The 27,504-nt window shown below is 34.0% G+C and overlaps 1 protein-coding gene across 4 annotated transcripts in view; it reads right to left on the minus strand.

The window, feature by feature from the left end:
* Positions 1-27,504, minus strand: part of KANSL1L (KAT8 regulatory NSL complex subunit 1 like) — a 92,019-nt gene that overhangs the window by 3,626 nt on the left and 60,889 nt on the right. For 3 of the 4 annotated variants that reach the window (XM_037523965.1, XM_037523967.2, XM_037523966.2), the window contains exons 7-14: positions 17,906-18,068; positions 15,155-15,262; positions 7,260-7,385; positions 6,026-6,144; positions 4,832-4,956; positions 3,411-3,465; positions 2,227-2,339; positions 996-1,164 (exon numbers count right to left, since the gene is read on the minus strand). In XM_037523965.1, coding sequence (XP_037379862.1) covers positions 996-1,164; positions 2,227-2,339; positions 3,411-3,465; positions 4,832-4,956; positions 6,026-6,144; positions 7,260-7,385; positions 15,155-15,262; positions 17,906-18,068 — 978 coding nt within the window. The remainder of the gene's footprint in view (positions 1-995; positions 1,165-2,226; positions 2,340-3,410; positions 3,466-4,831; positions 4,957-6,025; positions 6,145-7,259; positions 7,386-15,154; positions 15,263-17,905; positions 18,069-27,504) is intronic. The other variant, XM_037523968.2, reaches the window with a different exon arrangement.

The following is a 27,504-nucleotide window of genomic DNA, read 5'->3' on the forward strand; positions in this document are numbered from 1 at the left end:
TGTGGGCTTTCAGGTACGGCTTTATTATAGTGAAATACATTTTCACCTTTTTCAGGGTTTTATCATAAATGAGGGTTGAATTCTGTCCAATGTTTTTTCTGCATTGAGATTGTCGTATAATTTTTATTTTTCCATTGTTGCTATTGTCTATCATCTTGATCGTTTAGTGAATACTGGACCACCCTTACATCCCTGGAATGAATCCCACTTGATCATGATATATGATCCTTTTACTACAGTTTTGAATATAGTTTGCTCATTATCTTGTTGAGGATTTTTACGTCTCTTTTCATAGAATTTTCTTTTTTTCTGGTGTCCAAGTCCAATTTTAGTCTCAGGGTGATTCTGGCATCATAAAATGAGCTTCAGAACATTTCCTCCTCTTCGGTTTTTTGAAAGACTTTGAGGTATTTTCAGATGTTTGGTATGTGCCTGCTATGAAGTTGCTGGTATTCATATTCAGCATAGGAGTACTTGGAGATAGCTTTTTTATAAAAAAGGTTATCAGTATGTCCATTTTGATATTGTCATTACAGACAGCTATTGACTTCTTGAGTTTTCTACAACTTATTTCTTTGTTCTCCATGCTTTCCATTTCACATGGGTTTTTCCTTTCCAACACCTACTTATGAAGACAGGTGCAAGCACTTTTGAATGCAGTGTTAGAAAACATTTCCCTTGAGTTAGAATTGGATCTTTGGTGAGACAAGTAAAAATCTTTTATAAAAAGAGAAATTGTAGCTAAAATTTACTGGGTTCTAAGTGCTAAAACACTTGAGTAGGTGGAATTTGGTATTGATATGTTACATCAGAATAGAGTGCTGGGATTCAGATGCTCTGATTCTTACCGGGCATTCTATACTGAATTGTCACATTGATTTTGTTTTGTAATAGTGAATACTTAATTTGCAATTAAGAAATTTCTATTAAAAAGTTTTTTAAAAGGTTAAAAGGCAGTGGAGGGGCAGTTACCTAATCACATATATTACACTCACCTTGGTTTCTTGGCTTTCATTTAGTGAAGGAGAGCCGTGAGCACTCAGGTCATGGCTTTCTGAAGGAAGCTCAGCAGAACTTTCAGCAGCACAGTGCTGACCACCACTGAAGTCGTTAGGGTATTCTTTCATAAGGAAGTCTTGTCCTTCCACATTTTTACTGAAAGTTCTAGCAAGAAAATAAAAAAAAAAAATGTTTATTTCTTGAGGTCTTGGCATTTTATGAATAATTCAGGCTTTCATTGTGTGAATTTAACTTGTAGCCTTTAGGTTCTGCTTAAAAAATCATCTTCAGATCTTAAAGATTTTATCCTTCATATCTCAAAGACTAAAATAATACTTTGAATTTTGCTGAATTACAATACTGGTTTTGTTACTTGGTTTGCTTCCCCTCTCAGAAAATAAGAACAGTTACTTCACCTTTAACAGTGTTTCTGTTCCCAACTAGTCTTATGTAATGTTCATAAAGGACTCATTTCACATTTTCATTTGAACTTCTAGAAAGTTATCTCTAGAATGTGAGAAAGATGAAAATTTGGTCTTATATATGTTAGGATAACTCTTGAATAGGATCTACAATAAATCTGCATATCTTGATATCGAAACAGAAATGTATTTTAACAATAGTAACTGAGAGGTAGTCCCTCATATGGAGGGATACCAGACTTCAACCTGATCTTGCTTTTTGAGTTTAGCTATGTTAAAAATGATCACATGTAAACATAAAACACCGGGATTTTCTCAAATATAAGTACTAACTGTGTTTTTAGGATTTATTCACTCTTCCTTCAAATTTATATTCTATTTTAGACTATACTTGCTTTTTAAATTGATAGGTTTCTTGAATTTCTTAAACACATATTTTTAAAGTGGTAATGTTAAAATAGATTACCCAAATTCTAACCCTAGTGTTACTTCTACTTTTGAAATACATTGAAATGACCTACTTTATCTAAGGAGAATTCTCACATTATTGGCTCATTTAAATCTACTATTACTGAGGCTGCCAATGACCTCGAGAAATATAGTGGAGTCAAATACAGAAACTCATTTGGACATTATGTAATTAATTAGTACAAATACAGTCTGAATGTAAGCTTAGCATATGTAGTATTTCACTTCTAGTGCACAAATAATGACATTGGGTGTTTTTTTTTAGTAGTCTCCCTCATTCATGCCAAATTTTTGTTGATTTCACAGGGAATCCATGATTTTAAATTTTAACACCTACCTGCTGTTCCTTCTGTGCCATTTGCTTTGCTCCCATAGTGACCACCTGGCTTGCTCTCTCTCTTCATATTTTTTATGTCTTAGGGAGAAGACTTCATCAGAAAGATCTTCTATCTGAAATTAGAATTAAAAGGTTTTGTTTTTATCAGAAACACTTGAAAATATGAGAACAGATCCTCACCAAGAGAACAACAGGAAGAAGACTCCTAATTTAAGAGAACAGATGAGAAGAGATGTGCTTCCAATCCATAAGAAGAGGGTGTTAAAAACTTTACTGTTGGGCCATGTTTGCAAACTTACCCAGATTACAAATAGGTCACATTTACATAGAATATTCTTAACTTTTTAGTCATACAGAAGTTTGTACTGAATACCCATTTGTGTGGTATACTATTCTAGGAACATATATTACTATCAAAGAAAAGTAAAACTGATTGAGATAAATGAGAATTACTTTAAGAGATGAATTAGTTAGACTTCTAAGACTTGGGTTGTACTGTTTTAAGAATTTGGGCTTCTTGGCTAGAATCATTCTGAACTTAGGAAGAGTGCATTTAAAAAGAGATTTCAAAAAGTAAATTTTGATAATTGAAAAATAGTAGTGGGTGTCAGACAACTAAATGTCTTCTACATAATACTGCTTCTATAGGTTATCATTTTGGAGTTAATTTGGTTACATATACTATTTTTCCCTATAATCATTGTATAAATGTAAGTTTAATAACTCCACAGTCCATTTCCTACAATTCCAAAATCTGAAAAAAAATTTTTTGTGATTCATTTGTTGAGGTAGCCTGATCCCATGTGAAGTTATTCCACTTCCTATAAAATTATAATTTATGAGGATTTCCCTAGACTACCTGAATTTCCCTAGCTCAAAGTCGGTTTGTGGACTTGAATGTAGATACATAAGTTCAGTATGTCAGCAATTATCTCAACTTAAACAATCTGTTACAGTTTTGCTTTTCTCTCTGTATCATGGTCTTTGCAGTCAAATATGCACAGAAACATTTTTTAATCAAATTAATAGCCTCAAGTGAAACATTTTAATTATAATTATCACAAGTGAAAAGAAATTAATGTAAGTTAAAGAGCTTATATCTCCTTTTAGTTCCTTAAATATCAAATATAGCAGGCTTCATGATATATAATGTGCAATTATCCTTTAAGTAAAGGGCAACTTACCTCCTCTTCTCCTAAATTATATTCATCCAAGGGCTGAAGAACAACCATCCTCCAGCTGTTGAAGATATAAACCAATTTCAAACAGCTTTTGTTAATCTACCTAAATGTAACCATTTTATTCTCTAAGCACAGGTTAATACAGTACTATTTTAGTTCCTTGGGACTTAAAGCAATTAAAATACAGCTACTTTAATTATTTAAAAAAAATAATTTGTATTATGAGAAAAGGACAAAGAGAAGACGAGGCTTTCCTTTAGACCTTGTTACCATGAACAGTCTCTTCTCCATAACTACGTTATACCTAAGAATGTACTAATTTTTAATTATCAGTGGTATGCTGATAAACTGATTCAGCAAAAAAAAGAGTACTGATTTATAGAATTTGCCAATTTGTTCATGTGAAGGCCTCTTTTCAGTTTTAACAACTAGGTCACAGAATTCCTCTACATTAAATAATTTGCTCAACCAGCCATCTCCAATTTACCACTACAAATTTAAAAGCACTGTTGCTATAGGGTACCATAACCACAAATCTTATTCCTTACATAGACAATGTCAATAGACTCTAAAGATTCTTATACTACCTGTAGAGTATTGTGTTCTCTTAATACTTAAAAATAACTGTGTCACCCAGATCACATCTTTCTAATACCCTTCTCTCTCCTTTTCCCTGTTGCCAGATAGAATGTTCTTAAGAAACTGCTTTTCATTGCTAAAAAATCTTAAGTTTGTGTTTGTAGGAAGCAAATCTATGCAAGGCATCCAAAGATCTCCACGATCTGGTTCTAACTTCTTTTCTAGCTTTAATTTCCTTTTTTGCCCTACACAAAACCTCACCTTCTGGCTAAACCTTACACACTTGTCTGTGTGCCTTTGTTGTGGTCTCCTTATATGAACATACTCTCCACCTATTCCTTTTACATGGAGGTCTCTCCAGAGACCCACTCATCTTTCTATTTAATGCATTTATTTATTGCTGAACCTGTCAATAATCATCTTATTTCTGTTCCCCAGGTGCATGAATAGCCTGCTGTTAACTTTCTTAAACCTCTTTTTGCAACCTGTACAAACTTCCACTTTTAAAGGCAGGAGCCATTTGAGTAATTTACATCCCTAAAGTAACTTTTAGTGTATATACATAATAAACACCTAAACATTACTAAATGAGAAAAAGATGCTAAGGTAAATAAGTTTTAGAACTTATTTATGAAACTTATTTTAGAACTATGAATTAAAATTGTGATACTATATGATACTTTTTCTAGCATGAATAATATAAAAGTTTTTTTCATTATTTTCCTTCCCTGATTATAATTGGGAAAGAAGAGACACTTCCTTTCATTAAAATTTTAGCTTCATTCTGAAATTTTAAGTATATTCAAGAAAAAAGAAAAAAAATTAAAAGGTGTACATACACATACCTTGGAGTAAGTATTTCCTTATATTGGAGTTTCTCTAACTTAGCTGGGGCCACTAATGACATGGGAATCACAATATTATCAATATCGTAAGAGCTCTCACTTCTCAGTCTTCGCCGTGCAGTATTCTGCAAAATAGAATGAACATAATTTTACAGTAGTATCCAGTTACCCGATGACACTTTCATGAGTAATATAAAGATACTGTGACAATGTACTTACATAATTTTTACAAATTGTTATAAAATCTGACTATAGAATTTTAAGGAAAACAAATACATTTAGCTTCTGTACACCAATACAAATCCCTTTTGGTAGATATGCAGTGTACATTTATGTGCACACACATACAAGCCTATTTTAAATACCATAAAGAATATGAATACCTTAAAATGCAAACATCAAAAAAGAGTACCATATGCATTGGGGAAGGAAATACTATGGGGACTACATCTGAGGGGGTGGGGGAAAGCAAATATTGTTTAAAAATGAACAACGATGTAAAAAATAGAAAAAATTTAAAATGAAAAAAAAAGTGACTATGAAGGGATGAAAAAAAAAAGTACCATAAAGCACCTTCTATGTTAATTCAATAATTTAACAAACTCACTTTTCATTAGGAAAGGTTATGAAATACTTGGTGACTCATTTAGTTATGACATATAGTAAAGGTCATTACAATAAAGTTTTCAGTTTTATTTTTAAGATTATGCATACAAGAGTGGGGGTATAGGCCAGAGGTGTGGGGGTGTGAGAGGATTCACCAGAGACAGAGTGGGGAGCACAACAGGCAGATCTACTGAAATACACTGCGGAAGGGAGCAGCAGGAAGAGACGGGAGAGGTCTGCTGCACCATGTGGGTAGTTCCCTGGCTGGGTATTGAACTCGGGCTGTGGTGGCTGCAGATAGCTTGATAGGCTGAGACTTAACCCCTATGCCACCAGGGAGGCCCCTAAAGTTTTTAACACAAAAAAGCTATGAGCAAGGATTAATAAGTATTCTGGTAAAAAAAAAAAAAAAAGTTGAATGAAATTTATTGTTTCTCAGTAGGCTAGTTGTAAATGTGCTAGTAAATAAGGCTGTTAGAGATTAAGAAAATATTCTCTAAGGGCTTTTTTTCCCCAAGTCAGCTGGTTTTAAACCAATTAGCAAGCCAATAAAACAGTTTTAGAGTTCAGTATACAAAACAAACTTACTTGTGATGATGAATTTTGGGTTCGTGATATAACACTGACATTGTTAACAGCAGTACAACTGCTATGGGACCCTGGTTCAGTGCGTTGAAAACCAAATTCTTCAAACCTAGTTCCTTCTCCTGCCATAGAAAGAACCATTAAGATTAAATGACACACATCATACATAACTAGTAATTTTAGAATTGTTTTTCCTAGTTGAGTAACAGGATTCTTTATTGGTTTGTTGATTTTATTTTTATGGTATCAAAAATATTTTTATTAAAAAAATGAGGAAATGAAAAAAATCTCTTACCCACAGTCTAGCCACACTTACACATCTTGAGATGTATGAGAATACATATTCTTAAATTTTTTAAAAAAGATTTATTTATTGGGCCTCCCCGGTGGCTCAGCGGTTGAGCGCTGGGTTGCAAAGCTGCCCGCAGCCTCGGCGGCGCCGGTTCGATCCCTGGCTGCTCCCCGGCCACCAGAGGCGGGTCCCACATGGCGCGCAGACCTCTCCTGCCGCCCGCTGCTCCCCTCAGCAGTGTACTTCGGTCCATCTGCCTGCTCTGCTCCCCGCTCTGGCTCTGGTGAATTCTCTCACCCTCCCGCGCTTCTGACTGTACCCAGTGCATGTATAAACAAAACAAACAAAACATGCCACTATTAAAAAAAAAAAAATTAAAAAAAATTTATTTATTTATACAAGCACTGGGTACAGTCAGAAGCGCGGGAGGGTGAGAGAACTCACCAGAGCCAGAGTGAAGAGCAGAACAGGCAGACTGCAGCAGTACACTGCTGAGGGGAGCAGAGGGTGCGGCAGGAGAGGTCTGCGCACCATGTGGGACCCTCACCTGGTGGCCGGGGATCGAACTGGCACTGCAGAGGCCGCGAGCAACCCCGCAGCCCAGCGCTCAACTGCTGTGCCACCAGGGAGGCCCTTCTTAAATTTTTATAATACCAACTTGTACTGTCCTATCTTTAGTTTAGAACACAGCCTTGCAGCCTAGGTCCTGTTCAGGACAGTGAGCAGAAAATTGATCAGGAAACACAGGAAGGATATCCTTAATTGTCATAAAGTGAATGGATTCCTAGTCCACAAATAAGTTTGAACTGACCACAGAATTTTCATATTCATAGAACCATGGATGTTGTAATTAGTGACTATTATGGATTGTAAACATCCATGAGGCAGGGGTCCTTTGGAGATAAGTTTTTTAGTACTAGTGCTCATATCCTCATTTAAACCTACCTAATGCTGTTTCACTCAAATGTCTTTTCTTTCGTCCCTGTAACAGCTGTGCAGAAGAGTCTGACCTTATTTGAGACTTGCACGTAGGAGAATATCCATTTCTCCATTGATTCAGAGTATTATGTACTAAAATGGAAAGATAGGTGAAGTTTTAGTTCCTTAACACAAACAATATATTAATTTGTTTCTGCTTATAACGTCACAGAATTTTAATATGCCAGTTCAAAATTATATGTAATAAAATGAATACGTATGTACCTAGGTGGAATACTCTTAACTGAAAATACCCAGAATAAGAGTCCTATAAAACATCTTCATCAAGTACTCAACTTCCTGCATTTGCTCCATTATTTGAAGGGAATGAAAAAGGACAGGCAACCTGTTTCAAAGTTATAATTTACAAAATTTTATAGAGAAGGTTGGTTCAGATCTTTAAGATTTGGCTGAATATGATCTGGGTGAATATATGAATCCTTCCTGCTCACCCTTATATCTGGAAATAATTCAGGACCAAATATAAGTCTACAGAATCACAGTATACTGGACCTTTTGAGAGCCAGAACCAGATTTTATTTACTTTTGAAGCATCTAATTCCATTCTTACACTTTAAAACAATGAGGTTTTTAAAATTTTAAGTCACTTAATATTTCTGCTTCAATTGCCTATAAAATAGGGATAATAAGAGCTGTTTGGGACTGGGGATTAAACGTTATTTCCTACAGTATTCATTAAAAGGATACCTGACTGAGAAGTAGTCATTAGATGTTAGTTTCATCCTAATATCTGTTTGAACCCCAGGTTACAAGTGCTGGATTACTGATAAAACGAGGATGACCTCCCACCAGTGACTAGAACCAATTTCAAGATGGCAAAGTACCATAAAAACAATACACAAAATTTTTACAGAAGGACACAAGTATGGATATGCACATACGTGGTAGCCACATTAACATGTAAAGAAGGAAAGCAAAAATAGGGCAGAATTTGTGAGGGACTTAATACCAATTGGAATTTGAAGAGCAAACAACACAGAAGCACATGGAAAAGTACTGCTTCAAAAATGCGATCAACACCAAAGGTGCTCTAGACCCCTGGAGTAAGGGAAATGGGCAGTTACCTGGAGAACTGACGGCGGGGAATACACGGGAATACACATGTCAACACCCAGCCAGGCTATCTGATAAGATTATTTGTCTTAACAAAGGTTTCTGAGAGCCTTGAGCAGAGAAATGGATGGGTAGCAAGAGAAGGCAATGCCCAAGTTCCTCCCCTTGGAAACCTTCCTTGCCATCCCTGTAGATACAGTTTGCAAATTGCTATCCCTTCTGAAAAGGGTTCCGTAAATAGCAGTGCTACAATAGTCTACCAGTGACTATCAACTTCAAAGATGAGTACACAATCAAGGATCTAAAATGTAAATGCCAACACTATTTAGAAAAATCAAACATCAAATGGAAGAACCACCTCAGACAGTTAATGGATTAAAACAACTAATACTGTCAAGAGGAACAAGCAAAAGATCTCTTGGAGAGCTCAGAAATAGAAATGTAACTGTATTTAAAAACAATAATCACTAACTGGACTGACTAACAGAATAGACACAGGTGGAAATTAAGAGCTTGGAAGAGGAATTCCACAACTCAAACAGTGTAATGGAAAATATGAAAGTGAAAAATGACAAACCAAGATGAAGTATCAGGAGAAAATACAGAAGATGAATGGGAGGAAATAACCAAAATTTCTCTCAATATTAAGAGTTCAAGAGTTCAAGAACTCTAAAATAGTGTCAAAGCAAATGAAAAAACAATCTTATAGCACTTCACAGTGAGGATTATTAAGAGTTTCTGGAGAAGAGTTTAAAAGATTCTTCAAAGGAAAGATCAGACTAGCACAGCAAAACTAGATGTAAGAAAACAGAATAGTTAAAGAGCTTTGGGAAACGATAAGCAGAATTCCAGGATGGCCCACAATATGTGTCATCACCCATTTCTCCACTCCCTCCAAAAAGGTATAGAGAGAAAGATGTTCAATAGTAAACGAAGTAAGATGGCATAATTCTCAATTCACTTCTAAGAAGAGGTTATCAGGATTGTTTCAGGTTTTAACAAGTTTATGTGCCTGACACATGTAGGTTTTCCAATAATGCATACTCTTGTTTTAATGGAAACATTTCTTGAGTATTCTGAAGCAAATTCCAGATGACTCACCCTTCTAAAAGCCATTCACCACCCTCCTTGTCTGAAGCACATAAAACTGTAAAAACATTAACCTTTATAAAGGTGATGCCTTTAATTGAATTTTACTAAAATTTTCTTTACAGTTATTTTTAACCTCTTATTGTCTTGTAAGACTGCAGTAGACTCTTGAAATACAGTAGGAAATTATGACAATTCAGAGCACAGCCCCACATGATCTCTGCCTAGCCTATTGATAATGATCCTCCCAGTCTTTTCAGTTGTTTTTCCAAGTCCTCTCCTAGATTCTGTCCCAAAATACCCTGACCCACTGTCTCACATCTAGCTTTATTTCCTTTCATTCATTCAGTTACTTACAGAGAGCCAATTACATGCTAGGGAACATATTATATATCCTGGAGACACAAAAGTGAGCAAAAGAAAAAAAAAGCATGGTCCCTACACTTAATGTGGTTTACAGATATCTCAAGAACTGCAACTAATGGGTGATGGGCAAGCGAAGTATTGAGAGAAGTTAATAAAACTATATAATAGAAAGCTAAGTAGAGGTCTAGGAAAGGCTGTGCCAGGTGAAGTGAAAGATTTCAAATATTAACAGAAATCGCTGACAGCAAGGAGCAGACAATGGTATGTACAAAGGCCCAAGGTAGCAAGGAGCAGGACACATCCGGCAGCTGGACAGCAATGTGTCAGTGTGCAGAGTAAGGGAGCATGGTGAAATAAAACATTGAACAAGTAGAATGCCCCATATGAGGTATGGCTTTATGGGCTCTCTATTAAGACTTTCCTCCATCAAATGTTTTAAAGGAATAGTGGTGGGGAGCAAGTATGATGTAATTAGATATGCATTTTGGAAAGATGACTATAATGTTTAGAGGGAAATAAGTTATTGGCTATTTCAGCAGTGTGAATAAGGATCATTAGGCTGGCCTGAGAAAGTAGAAATGAAGTAGATTTGAGACAAAAGTGCATCGACAATAGGTTTAAATACGGGGAAACGGGTAGAGAAGACTTAGCCTTAGGTTTCTGACTCGAATAGATTATGCTTTTGTTTTTCATACTAAAAGAATAATAAGCCTTATAATTTCAAGATTACAGAAAAGTCATAACAGTACAAAGATTTCCATATACCCTGTACTCAGAGTCCTCAAGTTACCACATTTATCTTTCTGAACTCCAGTGAAATCAAGCTGCTGACATGATAACCCTCTAGTCTAAATATGTCAATATGTATTTTTTCAAAAACAAGGGCATTCTCATATTTTGAGAATGATTGAAATCAAGACATTAATTCCATTAGCTAAATTACATTCAATTTCACCAATTGTGCTAATGTTCTTTATAGAAAGTTCTGCATTTGTCAGGTCTAAGTTTTCTTGTGTCTAATAGTTCCACTACCTTTCAATGCTGAATATTTTGATGAATATTCCCTTTATATTGACTTTAGTTGTCTTATAATCTTCTTCATCCCACTAGAATTTGGATGTTCCCTGCTTCCTTGTTCCCTAAAGTCAGTGCTATCATAATCACCAACTCTAATGGACAGTACAAGATAAATTCAGTAAGCTCTGGCAAAGCAAACAAACCTTTGTCTACTTACATACAATGTACCCTTCAAGAATACCATATGCTTAAACACATTACAGTTTCATGTCTCTACTACAAATCATGTGTTTATTTCTCTGTGTTACTTAATATGGACCAGCAGCGTGACTTTGTTAGAAATACAGAATCTTGGACTCTACTCCAGAGTTATGGAATAAGAATATACATTCTAATGATCATCCCCCCAAAATGTGCACATTAGAAAGGCAATGATTTGGAACATTTCACTCTTCTTCCTTAAAATTCCAAGTATTTAAGCTACCATTGGCATCACTATCTTTCTGGAGTTTCTTCTTGACCTTTTCTTATCTCCCTTAACTATTCTTCCTCTGCTTTCCTCTAGCCAGAACTATACATTCCCTCTTTTTAGGATATACACAAACCTGCCCATTAAGTTTTTCTAATAGTTGTTTGTGTGGCTTCCCTTATTACAATTTCTTTGATGTCCTGTGAATCTAGCATTTAACAGTCAGCCTGGCACAGAGTAGGTGCGCAATAAATTTTGCACTCTAGTTTTACTGCTGAAGATAAAAGAAAGGTCAATGATTATTTAAGATAGCTACTCATGTAAAACAAAACCTTATTGCTTAATTTAATAGGGGAGGCGAAAATACAGGGGAGTAAAGAATGAGATACAAAAGAATACAATGATTTGACTAATACTGCTACAGCATTCATTTCAAATGCCTTCCATTTCTAGCTCTTTTCCATTACTAATGTTTCATTACATATTGCTCTTACTATTAATTTTGTGCTAACTCATTTACACTGCTATGTATTTTTTGTCATATAAATAGGGCAACTCTGAAGAAATGTAACCACCTAATCTCACTTATCTAACAGCATATATCAATTTTGCACATTCCTCCGTAGCTGGAGCCAGTTATGATGATGATGATATTTCTATTATGGACATTCTTAATGTAATCATTTCATCATTTTTTTTTCTTTAAAAAAATTTAGTCTTCAGTTAAATTCTAAGAAATAACACCATAAAAAAGTACCTGAATACACCTGTGTTTTCCTGTATTTCTTTAGGCTTTTCCTTCTAAGCATAAACAATTTGGCAAAATTTAGTGCCAATCTTGTTTCATTTCTCTCCCCACCACCTTTTTTTGCTGAAATATGTTAATACAAGTCCAAAATATCACATCTTTTCATTTATATATCAGCTTGAATCTAACACACTAAAGATTGTGTAGATATTTATGTAACCACATGCATTATTTCATATTAACAATAATTCATTAATATCTAATAGTCCATGCTCAAATTTCTATGCTCAAAAAGGTGTGTGTGTGTATCCTGAGTTGTTCAAACCAGAATCTCCGAAAGGCACACCTGTTGCATTTGATTGATAAAAGAATAAACATTTTTACATGATTATCAATATAATTATACCATATGTAGATGCACATTTTTTGTGCTTTTATATCATTTAATATTCTTTGATAAATGTTTTTATCCTTGCACGAACTTTCAAAAAAAATTTTTTTAAAGATTTATTTATTATTTATACAAGCACTGGGTACAGTCAGAAGAGCGGGAGGGTGAGAGAATTCACGAGAGCCAGAGAGGGGAGCAGAGCAGGCAGAAGGACCGAAGTACACTGCTGAGGGGGGCAGTGGGCAGCAGGAGAGGTCTGCGCTCCATGTGGGACCCTCCTCCGGTGGCCAGGGAGCAGCCGGGAATCGATCCGGCGCTGCAGAGTCTGCGGGCAGCTTCGCAACCCAGCGCTCAACCGCTGCGCCACTGGGGAGGCCTCAAAATATTTTTAAAACTGTATATTCTACTGTTAATTAGCTATATTCCTGTTACGCCCTTTAAGTTGTTTCTAATTTTTCATGATCAAAAGTAGTGTTAAGACAAATATATTTGTGAATAAAGGTGATTTCATATTTAGGATTAGACTAGGTTCTTGAAATTGGATTTATCGGGTGAGAGTATAGAGTTAATACTGTGGGAAATAGCTACTGTGAACAAGCATACAAATAATAGGATTATTTCCCCCAATGAGCTTATTTAAAAAATTACATAAAGGCCTTGCACTGCATTTTCACAGTACTTCCCAAAAGCCTTTTATCTATTCTTAATGCTACCTCAAATATTTGAGGGTCCTGTTTTCACTACAAAGTCTTGACAGAATTGATGATTATAATGTTTAAAGTCATTAATGTAATTGAAAAGAACAGTAAACATCTAGCACTGTGGCTGGCACATAAGCACTCAATAAATGTTAGCTATATTATTTTCATTATCATTGAATGCATGAAGTTTTTATTCTAATATTTTTAAGATATAATTTTTAACATTTAGCTCTTTAATTCATTGAAACATCTTAAATTTGTTTTAATGTGCTACATGACGTAAAGGTCTTATTTTAGCTTTGTTACAAAAGTCATTATTTAGTGCCACTGATCACAGAAGTTAATTGTTTATAAAACATAGTCTCTGAGCTAGTCTGTTTGAGTTTAAATCCTTGTTCTACCAGTATTCAGCTGTGATTTCAGAAAAGTTAGTCCAGAAGGAAAAATATAATAACTACAACTTGATAATACCTCTTTAAAAATGGTGTTGTAAAGATTAATTAACAAATACAAAACCTTTCAACTAGTGCTATACAAGAATGTGTAATAAGAATTGTTTGATAGCCTTTATTGACTATTCATTCTTTCCACACTGCTAGGAAATAACAATCTTTACCATGTAATGGGCCCTTGGGTCTGTCTCTAGGCTTAATATTTAGTTCCCTGGATCTGGCTACCATTAGTACCACAATATTTTAATGCTTATAGCTTTATAATACATTTGATATTTGACTCCTCCTCCTTTACTGAACTAAAAAGTTTCATTGGCTATCAATATTTTCCCTGAGATACACTTAAGAATAACTTGGTTCCAAAAGAAGAATACTTCTGTGATTCTGATTAGAATTACATTATTAATTAATTTGGTGAAAACTGACATCTTAAGTTGTCATACTGCTTTCTGACAAGAGTGGGATGTTTCTTTCCATATGTGCACACACACATGTTCCTCAGTAACTTTGAAGTTTTCTATATCCAGGTCCTTGTTATGTTTAATCCTAGATATTTTATACATTCATTATTACTGTATCTAGGATAATTTATCCCCTTACATGTTCTAATTGGTTATTATTGTTATTTATAAAACTTACTGATTTTTAAAAATTTATTTAAAAATTTGCTGCTTTTCAGAACTCCAGGTCTAACAAGTATTCAATTGATTCTTGAATTTTTGAGATAGACAATTATCTCATCTAGAAATAATTTATCTTAGTTTATATAATTTTTTTGATGTTGAAAAGATGTTCACAGATAGTCAAAAATGTTTTTTCTTCTGCTGATTGCTTCTAAGCATAGTCCGTGTCTCTACCCCCCATTCAGAGAATTTATGAACTCTTACATATAATTCTTCAAATTTTCTTTTGTAATTTTAGTCTCTTATTTAAAATTCTTGGAACCAGAACAGAATTTATTCTGGTGCATGCTATGAAACAAGTGTGTAAACATATTTACCCCTAGAAGACTACAATATTGTTCTTCCCTTATAACAGTATGAGTTATGTAGTCTGCCTACAGATCGATCAATATTTTCCTAATGCAAACAGAAACTTAGTTATCCTATGTTTTTGTCATGTTTCCTTACGGTTGGGCTAGACTCTCCAGCAATTACTTTTTCCAGCAATTCTCTTTATAATTTCATTTTTTCTTCCTAATAGATTTTAGAATCGTTCTGTTAAGTTAACCGAATTCTATAACTACCGAGTGACATTGCATTCAGCATATAAGTTAGCAGAAAGAATTGATAACCTTATTTATCTACCACCCGTGGATGTTTATTTAAATTTTATTTAATATTTCATAATTTTCTTAAGTATCACACATTTCTTGTTAGGCTTACTCTTGTATAATTTCTATTGTTTGTATATGTAATGTGTCAAAAATGAGTATAAGAAAATTAAGGATTTACATTTATTCCTTTGATTAACTTTATTTCCTTAGAAAGCAAAAGTAAAAGGCATATGAAAGATGTAAAAGGTATAAAAAGTACAAGATTTATAAATAACATACCAGGTGATGGAGATATGATACAGTCTCTCACACATTTATTTTCAGCAAGATCGCCTTTTATTTCAGTCTTTTTAAATAACGTTTCAAAGTGAAAATGAAGAGGCACATCTGAAAAAATCAAGTAAAGTATTTCAAGAAAAAGTAGTTCATAGGCTAAAGTAGTAAGATTGCTTTCTTTCTATAAATAGCACATAAACTTAGAAAAATAAGCAAAAGCTTGAAAAGTCAACAATTATCAGAAATGGCAAAACACTCTTTCCAGGCATATCAGTGGCAGGATTTTGGAGATCACTGATTATAAGTACTAAATAAACCTAATGTTGGATAATTTTGTACACTAAAATAGTATATAAGGTGAACAAAATTATAAATAGGAATACCATTCATAGATGAAACAAATGCACATAAGGTCTGTAATCATACACAGCCAAACCTGGTTGACTTATTCCACCCCGCCCACACAAACTTCACGTTTGAAATAATGAGGTTTCCAAAAGATAACGTTACATGATTTTAAATACTTGAGGGAAAACCACTACAATTCAGATGCAGCATTTCATGAGACCATCAAGTTTCACATTCCTTTAGAATCAGCAATCACAAAAAGAATCTATTTTTACAAAGATTAAAACCTGTTGAGAAGCTCTCTAAAATAGAAACAGAGAGACATTCAATTTACTATTTATATTCTATACTCTCACAACCAAAAGAGGAGCCAAATAATAAAGTACATGTGCATCTCATTTATTTAAAGTTTTTTTCCTATAAGGAATGCAAAAAAAAAAAAAAAAAACTTTCAAAAGCATTTATTATTAGAAACTTTTCCCTAGGAAATAAATAGATATCCTGAAAGTTACTACTGAAAGAAGGTAATTCTTGAAAAATTATGAATACATAAATAAGGATAGACTCAGGAAATATATGGATTTTAAAAGCTCTCTTCCACAAATGATGTACTTTAATGGCAAGATCCATACTCAAGTGTGGAAAAATTATCATTTATAAAGAGAATATCATCTATTCTACCATTTTTTCATGAGTTGTGGAAAACATACTGTAACTTGTGAGGGTCTTTGTGCTACCCATTTACCTTCCTTAGTACTCACACTATGACCTGTGGGCTTTCATCAAAATTTTTCATAACTATTATACTTACTACTTTATATTTTGTGTTAAACTAGAATGCAAGAATCTCAAGGGATTTTATTTGTATTTATATTCCTAGCACCTACTTAGTACCTAGAAAGCAGTATGTATTCAAATTTGCATTAAATGAACCCAAGAAGAAATGGACAATCCTAAATAGTAAGTGAGGGCACTAATCTTATTAAAAGAAACATAAAAGGATTAAAATGAAGGGTATTTAGCTCTTAGGTTAAGTCATCAGAAAAATAAATTTACTAGTAAGAAAACAGAAGGGCAGTGAAGACTAATGGTTAGAAGTGTGACTCTATCTCACCTGAAGTGAGCCTACCTTACTAGCTCAGATCAAATCCTGCCTCCAGGAATTTGTGTCATCTTGGATCAGTGATTGAACAATATAGAAGCTCCAATTTTCTCATATGTAAGAGGACAACAGTATCTATCCTGGGGTTTTTGCAAGGATTAAACAAAATATAATGTGCTTTCAGAGCTCAATGTATGCTAAGACCAAATGTTAGCTGATTATTGCTATATTCATTATTAAGATTTCTTAAAAGATGGAATAAAACAATCCCTGTCAGGTGTAGCTAAGAAACACTCTAATACTAATAAAAAAGCAAACAGATTCAGAGCAGGAAGTTGTTACAAAAAATAGTGATTTATAAAGAGGATCTGTCCTTGGATGATTAAATACATAAGCCGAAAAGGCAACAAAAGCCTATTTGAGATATTCTTCCATAAAAAAGAAAATCCTGAGGTAACCAGTGAAAAAAATGTTTCCTTTTCTACCCTAAATCTAGCTAAGATTGGAAAGATTGGCAACAGAAGCCAAGAACAGGTTACCTTAGGGATGTGGGGATATAAATGCTTTACTCAGTTGTAGATTAGAGAGACTTTTGAAGGTTCAAAAGTTAACTATACTTAAGTAATTTTATTTTTTTTTTTGTTTTAAAGATTTATTTATTTATACAAGCACTGGGTACAGTCAGAAGCGCGGGAGGGTGAGAGAATTCACCAGAGCCAGACCAGGGAGCAGAACAGGCAGACTGACGAAGTACACTGCTGAGGGGAGCAGCGGGCGGCAGGAGAGGTCTGCGCGCCATGTGGGACCCTAGCCTGGCGGCGGGGGATCGAACCAGCACTGCAGAGGCTGCGGGCAGCTTTGCAGCCCAGTGCTCAACCACTGCGCTGCCGGGGAGGCCCTACTTAAGTAATTTTCTCTCAGATAAATTCACCACTGATTATAAATGGAAGAATATTATATGGCAGTGAAAACTCCATGCAAAATAACACAATAGAAAAAGAATATAATATTTACTGAGAGCATAGCCATGTTAATAAAAATGCTAAAAATTTAACTTGAAAAGTTTAAAAGTTAGTCATTTCCCAACGTAAATCAAAATGGTTTCCAAGGAACTAAAGAATCAACTTGCAAAGATAGAACAATTCAGCATGTGACTGTATTAATTCCTCCATGAAAACTGTTTAGTTCTAATATCCACAGATGAAATAATTGATAAAATTTTATTAAAATTTCCAAATTCATAGGATTATATTTCACCATAAAAAATATTTAGTTACTTAGGATTTTTTTATAAGGACTCTTACCTGATGGCAATGATAGGACAGAATGGAAAGAAGAATCTAATTCTGATACATGTTCTTTCAACATCTGAGACTTTGAATTGTGTTCACAGTGACTCCAAGTTGAAGGTGATCGTAGGCAGGGTATCTGTGTAGTATTTAAAAATGTTTCTTTTGAAGGCAAAGTCTGCAAGGAAAAAAATAACTTAAAGACTTCATTTTCATTTGAAAACTGAATCAGATTTAGGACAACAGTAATAGAACAGTATTTGATGCTAAAAAGAAGTTTTGATTTAATAAGTCACCTTGGAGAAGGAACTTCAAAATGCCATAAAATGAGAGGAGCTATTGAAGACCATGAATAGGATGAGATTTGATTAGTTCCATTTCACATTCACAGTGAAGAACAATGTCTATGAAAATGGGTCTTTCGCCCATCTTATGAAATTACAATAAAGAGAAATAAGTTTATGTAACTCTGGGTCAAAACAAAATGGTTACAGACTAGTTAGAAAACTGTATGTAATGGTGAACAGGGGCTATGGTAAGATTAAGATTTGTGTATCTGTTTTCCTTCTTGCATCCTATTACAACTAATGAATGAAACTGGAGTCTTTGCCTTAACCTTAAATTCCAATGTCGGACAATATCTTCACTGCAATAACAGTATTTTACATGTTTACATTTACCAAATTTAATTTAAAATAAAAACATATGTATGAAACAAGCAGTATGTTACAAGTCTTTAAGTTGTGATTTGACTCTGGAAATCTTAAGAAAACCACTTTACTAAATCAGACAAGTGATATAGCTAGCTACAATAAAATGTTCTGATTAAATGCTAGATTTTTAAATTATTTTTTCTGGCTATACAATTAGTAACAATCAAGGAAGAGCTCTACAAAGTAGAGAAAATATGTTAAAAATTAATAAAGTTCACTTTTACTCTTCCCCTCACTCTTGCCCTACCTCCTGCATAACACTAGGGCTGATTTTGGTTTTTTAATTTTTTTAATGTAACTGATATTTTAAATGCTTATAGTAACAGATATTTAGATGCTCCTTTAAAATATCTTTATCTTATAAAATTGCATTAGGTTTGTCAACTTTCTTGAGTTTGCATTTCCAGGCTAACTCTGGCATTTTCCTGTTCCACAGTACCTTAGACATAGCATTCAGCTAGGTTTCCTCTGGACCATTAGCTCCTTAAAAGTTGGGACTAATATGTTAAATCTTATATTTGCGGAACCTTACATAGATCTAACATACAGTTAAAACTTCATGCTGGCCAATTCAATTTTATCTCATTTGTTTAAGAAAAATCACATCAAATAATGGCTTATGTTTACATTCCATTTGCCAAGGTTAGACAGTCATACCTGGCCACAAGGAAGGCTAGGAAATACAGTCTGTTCTGAGTGGTGAAGTAAATTGATAAGTTTTATAAAAAGATATAACATGTAGATACATGATTTTAAGAATGGGAGTCATTTTCCAGATTTATTCTAATGATGTTTAATGTATATATTTATAGAAACAGATGTTTCTTACCTTTACAAGATGCTTTGGAACTTTTGACTCACTCTAGAATTATTATTTTACAATGTTCAGAAAGGTATAAGGAACATTTATTTGAAATTACAAAGAAAAAATGTGCTAACCTTCCTTTTTCCATATATGGCTAGAACATTATGAATAAAAGGTGATAAAATCTGGATATTTACCATATAATTTGTTTTCTCTTGCAATATTCCAAATCCAGGAAACCCATTAGCCAATTTGAAACTATCCTAAATAATTATGGAGACAAGTGAGGGGCATCTAGGAAAAGGCCTTTTTTTTTTCCCTGCAGAGAAAGTGAAGCCCAGGAGGCTGAAAAGGAATGGATGGAGAAATAAGAGAAAAACCAGGAGATTCTTGCCAATAAAAATGCAAATGTCTAGAGGGTGTGATCAACAATACCATATGGTGCATAAGATTCAAACAAAATAAAGCCTGAAAAGTATCCACTGAATTTAATTTTAATAACAAAACATTTCAAATATACATGGGAATACATAATGTATAGGAAAGGAATACAGTAATTTTTTAAAAATACCTATACTCACCATCCTACTTTAGGAAACAGAACAATACCAATACCTTTGATGCCTTCTGCTCCTATCCTGCCACCAGGCACCTACGGCAGAGATTGCTACATTTCTCCAAATCCTATCTGTATTCTCCCTGTTCTAGAATTCCTGACTTTCAGCTGGGCTGATTCTGAGATTTCCTTTCATCTAAATGTTACTAAATTCTAGCTAGAAGCCCATCAAGAGAAATCATGTACAACCCCTGAAAAATGACCTAAAGAAGGTCACAAATTCATTCTTCTTCCTTGCTGCTCAGCACAATTTGAGGGTAAGTCACCATAACAATGGGGATGGAAGAGTAATGCTTACAAGGTTGGTTTTTTTTCTTTTAAAGATTTATTTATTTATGCATTCAAGAACCAGGGTATAGGCCAGAAGTATGCAGGGTGAGAGGATTCACCAGAGACAGAATGGGGAACAGAACAGGCAGACTGAAATATACTGCTGAGGGGAGCAGTGGGCAAGTCAGGAGAGGGCTGCTGTGCCATGTGGGTAGCTCCCAGGCCAGGGATCGAACTTGTGCTGCAGTGGCTGTTGATAGCTTCATAGGTTGTATCTTAACCCATTGAGCCACCAGGGAGGCCCTTACAAGGTTTTTAAAAAGTAGGAGGAGCCTGGTCCTAGACAATCTTGTAGAGCATAGTTACCATGTCTAGAATATTTCAATCTGCTACAAGATAAGGAAATAAATTTACATTTTGTTTATGTCACTATAAATGCAATAGGGGTTTCTATAAATGCAACAAACCCTATAAACTAACACAATGAGCTAAATTATATTTTTCTATTACAATTCCACGAATAACTACTACCTGAATTTTAATTTTATTATTTCTTCATTTTCTTTATAGTTTTTCCACAAAAATATATGTAATCTATATAATTTACTATTTAAAACTGTATGATTTAAAAATGTGTATGGAAAGAATATTAAATATACTTTCTTGCTCTAGTCAACATGTGTATGTGATTCATTATACTCCTTTTTATAAATATCTAGATTGTTTCTATATAGTTGTACTATTATCAACTATGCTAGTATGAATATTGTTATATTTATTTTATCTCCTGGCATATGAACATAAGAATTTCTCTAGAACATTGCTAGAAATATAATTGTTAGTTTATACAAATGCATAAATGGATATATTCAGCTTAACTAGATGACATATTGTCTTAAAAAGTAGTTAGAAATGATTTATACTCCAACAGAGCAGATCTTGGTTGTCACTGCTCCAGAACCATGCCAACATGGGTATTAAACTTATTTTTACTAATCTCAGGCATATAAATAGTGCTTTCATGGTAGATTTGTATTGCCATTTACTATTTAAGTTGAACCTTTTCACAACATATAATTGGCATTTATATTTCCATTTTTTTCTTAATTTTTTTTTTTAATAACATTGACTTACAACACTATATATGATTTAGAGGTACAGGATCACACCCTTCAGCATTATCATACCACATATATTACATACCACACTCACCACTAAGGCACCTATAAGCCCTCCACCATGGTCCATCCCTCCCTATATTTTGCTTTTCCCCTCCTTCGATTCTACTATAAGATTTCTAACGTTTATTACTTTTTTCCCTGGCCCTTTTGTTTCCCTAAACTCCATATATAAGTGAAACCATTCAGTATTGGTCAGTATTGGTCTTTCAGTATTCAGTATTGGTCTTTTCTCTGACTTATTTCACTTAGCATAATCCCCTCCAGTTCCATCCACATGTTGCAAGATGCAAAATTTACCTTTTTTTAACAGTTGAGTAATATTCCTTGTGTGTATATACCACATTTTCCTAATCTACTCATCTGTCTTTGGGCACTTAGGTTGTCTGCATAGGTTGGCTACTGTAAATAGCCAAAAACCATAAATCTCTTAGAAGAATCTGGGGTAAATCTTCATTACTTTGGTTTAGGTAATGCAGTCTTAAATATGACACTAAAGGCATGAACAACCAAAGAAACAATACATAACCAAATTAATTAAAATTAAAAGCTCTTAATTTTGAACATCAAAATACATTATTAAGAAAATGAAAAGACAACTTACAGAATGTAGAAAATATTTGCAAATCATTATTTATTAAGGGAGAAGTATCCAGAATATATAAAGAACTCTTTAATCTCAACAATAAAGACAAAAACTCAATTAATGAACAAATGACATTTTCCAAAGAAGAGATATATATATATGAGACCATGAAAATATGCCCATGAAATAAAGTTCAGCATAATTAGCAATTAAGAAAATGCAAATCAAAATCACAATGAGGTTCCATTTCATATAAAGACATCTGTAATAAAAAAATACAAAATAATGTCTTTGAGAACCTCACACATTGCTGATGGGAATATAAATGGTTTAGCCATTGTAGAAAATAGTTTGGTGATTCCTCAAAAATTTAAACACAGGATGACCATATGATCCTGAAATTCAACTAGTAGGTATATCCCTTTGAAACATATTTCATAAGCAAATATATAAATTTACAAACATGTTCATAACTGTATTCTCCACAATAATCAAAAAGTGGAAATGGCCCAAATACCCATCAATATATATGTTGACAGATTGTGGCATATATGTACAATGGAATATTACTCAGTTGAAGAAGTACTAAATGCTACAATGTGGAGGAAACTTAAGAGCATTATGCTAAGTGAAAAAGTCAATTGACATAGTAAATATTGCGATACGTAAATACATAGAGGTTGGCAACCGTTAGGGGCCAGGTTTATGGGGTAATGGTGAGAAGGTACTTGATAGGTAAGGAGTTTTACTTTGGAGTGATGAAATCTTTTAGAAGTAGATAGTGTGGTTGATGGTTTCCCGACAGTGTGAGTGCCACGGAATTGTTCACTTGACAATGGTTCCTTCTATGTAACTTGACTTTCATCACAGTAAATTATTTTTTAATGTGAACTGATAGGGATACAAGATATTTCATTGCACTATTGCTTATAAAAGCAAATACTGCAAATAAACCAAATGTTTACCAACTGGAGACTAAATACATTAGTCTATCTATATACTGGAATTCTGTAAGAAAGAATGAAGCAGCCCTTTACAAACTGATATGAAAAAATTTAAGATGTACTAGTTACTAGGAATAAAATACAAGGCATAGAAAAATTTAAATGCTATTTTGTTAAAATGTAGGGGCAAATTACATACATTCACTTACATATGTATACAAATTGAATAATGCAGTAGAAGCCAATAACGGTTACCTTGTTTGTGAAGGGGGTACCTACATAGAAACAGGACTTTTCCACTTTTCCATTTACACCTTTTCAAATTGTTCATTTTGAATAATATATATTAATTATTTAAATTAAAAAGTTACCTTTTTGTGGGGAATCTGGCAAGATGGCAGCAGAATGAAGATGCTGAGCTCCTCCATATACTCACAACTAAACTGTGACAAAATAAAGCTAGAACCCCCCGAAGGAAAAACAGCAACCATGGAACACACTAGGCTCAACATCCAGCAAAAAAGGGTAGGAAAAACTTTAAGTGAACTGTGTTTAGCAGAGATGCTGGGGCAGTGCAACCCACATGAAGGTTAACTCAGGCACATTCCAATATCAGGGTCTTTTGAGATCCAGCACAGCACTGAACAGGGGACGTTCAGGGGTGCTGCCTCTACAGGGCTGGGATACAGAGTGAGGATTACTGGCTTGAGCATGAGGCTCTCAGTATGGAACAGCTGAACCTGAAAGGGTGGAAACAGGTGAGATCACCTGTGTCTCTTCATAGATGCTACTACTTGAAGCGGAGGCCAGATACTCAAAACACCTGCCACTTGCAAGCCCACGGCTAAAACCAAAACAACAAATGAATACTTGCATAATCAAAAACTCAAATACCTGCTAATAACAGGGACAGATACCTCATGACAAGGCTTTATGATGGAAAAGACAACAACAAGTCCCAGACTATCACCCCATATAAGCAACAACCCATGTCCAGTGCTGTATCACCTAGTTCTCAGAAATAGCCTAGAGGGGAAGCAGACATGAGACTATACAAGAAACTAAGGCTGAGGAGCTGGCCTAGAGGAGGGATCCACAGTGATCTCCCACCCAACATTGGTAACCACAGCACAGTGGGAAGCTTGACTCCCTGATGCTCACTAGAGTAACTCTTGGTGTTCTACTGCCTGGGTTTTCTCTTATCCCTAAAACCAGTTTGCCAATCACTTGATCAGGTGCAAAGACAAAAATCTGAAAGTCTAGCCCTACTAAAACCCACAAAATTTTACAACAAAGAGACACACGAACATACCTCAAATGCTGGAGAAAAAATAAATAAACAAACAAACAGATAAATAAATAAATAAATAAATAAACCTTGAGGGAAGTTTCAATTCATCAGAACTGCAAAACATGACTGAAGAGGAGTTCAAGGTAACTGCCATAACACTTAAGAGAACTCAAAACAAAACAAAACAAAAAACCAAAAAAACAACAAACAATGGATAAACAGCAACAGAATAAAAATAAAGAAAATATGAGGCAGCTACTAGAAGTAACGGAGCAAAGAAACACCGTAACTGAACTAAAAACACAATAAGGCCATTTGGGTTAAAGCCCTTTGGGATACTATAAAGAGAAACAACATCCTTCTCAGGAGGAGAAGAGAAAGGCACAGAAAATTTAAATAAATAAATAATTGCTGGAAATGATTTCAACCTGGGATATAAGCCAGATATCATCATCCAGGATGCCCAACGAGTTCCAAAAATACTTTTTTTGAAAGTCTCTAGCAAGTTCGCTATATACTTCACCCATAGAAATTTAAACTTTTAAAATTATTAAATGTAATACAAGAACAGAACATTATCTGAAATCAAAGTGTATAACAAAGAATTATGAAGTAATCATATGTAACCAGATCATGAAACAGAACACTGCCTGTACTCCAAAGTCCTATGCAGCCCTTAATTGTAAGCCCTTTCACCAGAGGTGAAAGCCCTGGTGAAAGGCCTTTGCCAGAGGTAAAATAACTGACTTATCAGTTATTTTTCTTTATATGTTTACCTTATATTTGTGTAATCATAAGCAGTATTAATTGAAGTTTTACATATTTTTGAACTCAGGGTAAAAGAATCTGTTGTAGCATGTTCTGTACACATTGTGATATCGTATTGATGAACCACTAGATTACTCCCAGTTTGTAGCTATTACAAACAGTGCTATTCTGAACAATGTTATGCATAATCTGCTGTTGCACTAATCCCATAAAATTCTAAGGTATCTTTCTAGAAGACTAATCTTAAATTATAGGTACATCTGTCTTCAACTTTACCATAAAATACCAAACTTCTTATCTAAGTGTTTGGACCAGTTACTTTTCCATCAGCACTGTGTGAGATGCCTATTTTTCTATATCTACACCAATAATTTATATTATTCTACTTTTATAAAGTTCCCAATATATTTTCCTCATATGGATAACCAATTTTTCTAGCACCATTAATTTAAAATAGTATTTTTATTGGCTGCTCTCCAGCACATCTTTCTCAAAACAAATGAGCTTCTCTCCGATCTCTGTATCATTTTGTTTTCTAACTCTGAACCCTTGTGCCAATACCCTAGACTTAATTTTTATAATTTTTAAATGCTATTTGGTATTTAATAGAGCAAGACCTCCCACCATGTTCTTTGAGAATGTGATATTTATTCTTTATCTATTGCATTGTCATATAAATTTTAAAATGTGTCAACTTCGAAAACAGTATTTATGTATACATGTACAGAAATACATAAAAGAAACCTCCTTTTGAGATTTTGATAGGCATTGTATTAAAGCTATGAGTTGTAATGAGTTGATGTGGAAAGGACTAATATATTTGTAATATTGTAGTATTCCTATTTATGAATATATTTTATCATTTATATAGATGTTCTACATTTATCTCTTGATAAAATATATTTTTTTCAGTAATGAATTTTTATATCTTTGGCAAGATACATTACAAAGTAATTGATAGTTTTTTATATTACTTTAACTGGTACTTAGCTATAGTAAATGGTGCTGCTATAAACATAGGCATGCAGGTGCCCTTTGGAATTACTGTTTCTGTGTCATTTGGGTAAATACCTAGGTGTGGAATTGCTGGATCATATGGAAGCTCTGTGTTTAGTAGGTCAAGAAATCTCCACACAGCTCTCCATAGTGGTTGGAGATATAAGAATTATTTTTATTCTTTAAATTTTACTACAGTGTAAGCAAGTTAAGTCTACTACACCTATTTTCATAAATACAGATAAATCCATTGTAAATTGGAAATAGAATAAGTTGAAAATGTGTTTAATACACCTACTCTACTGAACACTACAACTTAATCTAGGCTAAATGTGCTTAAAATACTTACCTTAGCCTACAGCTGCATAAAATCTTCTAACATACAGCCTATTTAATATTAAAGTATGAAACATTTCAGGCACAGATGTAAAACACAAAACAATCCAAAAACATACTGGCAACACAGTACACCAGTAGAATATCAGTTGTTTATCCCTATGATCTTGTGTCTGACTAGCAGCAGCAGTTTGTTGCTGCTGTCCAGCATCATGAGAAAGTATTGTACTGCATCTTGCTATCTTGGGAAAAGATCAAAATTCTAAATTCTAAATACGTTTTCTACTGAATACAGAGACTGCTTTCATATCATAAAATTTTTAAAAATCCTAAACTGAACCATTGTAATTTGGGGACCAACTTACATGTGTGTACATATACATATATATATATGAAATGGCTCTGGATTACATGCTAAAATTTATGAACAATGAAAAATTTCTCCTATTCAAATAGTTTTACATCCAGCATTCCATAGTTCTAATGAGACAATCTTTTAACTTTTACAGGAACAGTTTCTCAAAATATAAACCGCATTTTTCAGAGTGACAGTATCAACTAGAGACAACACAGTCTAGTTATAATTGCATAAAAGCAAGTATCAGGAAAGAAAAATGTTAGGGAACTTACATGGGTACACAGAAAGTTTACTTAAGAACACGAGACACCAGAGGGGATAGGAAACACCATGAGGGAAGGAGGATGATAAAAAAACAAGTGGAACACCTGCAAATAAGGTTTCACTTATTTAAAAATTTTGCCCAGATCTTGATGATTACAGTACAGTGATTCATAATTTGTACTCTGGGGCTACAAGTATTAATAGTAAAGTATTAATTACCACCACTGCCAACCCCCAATATGGAGGAACATGGTTGGGAGCATGACCAAAGACTGGGCTTTTTCTCACCTCCTTCCTGCATTCCCAGCCAAACCATCTATACTTATATCAATTGCATATAAAAATAACCTCTAACTGATTGAATTCCCTTGGTTTATTCTTGCTCCAATACCGCCTTTATTAATGAAAATCTTACAATAAGATAAAAATCACTAAAAAATGAAACTATTATGATCAGTATTCTAAATAAACGATTTGAATGCTCAGTTG

This window comes from Talpa occidentalis, unplaced genomic scaffold (assembly GCF_014898055.3).
Source record: "Talpa occidentalis isolate TD23 unplaced genomic scaffold, MPIMG_talOcc4v2.1 talOcc4.3, whole genome shotgun sequence".
Taxonomy (NCBI): Eukaryota; Metazoa; Chordata; class Mammalia; order Eulipotyphla; family Talpidae; genus Talpa; species Talpa occidentalis.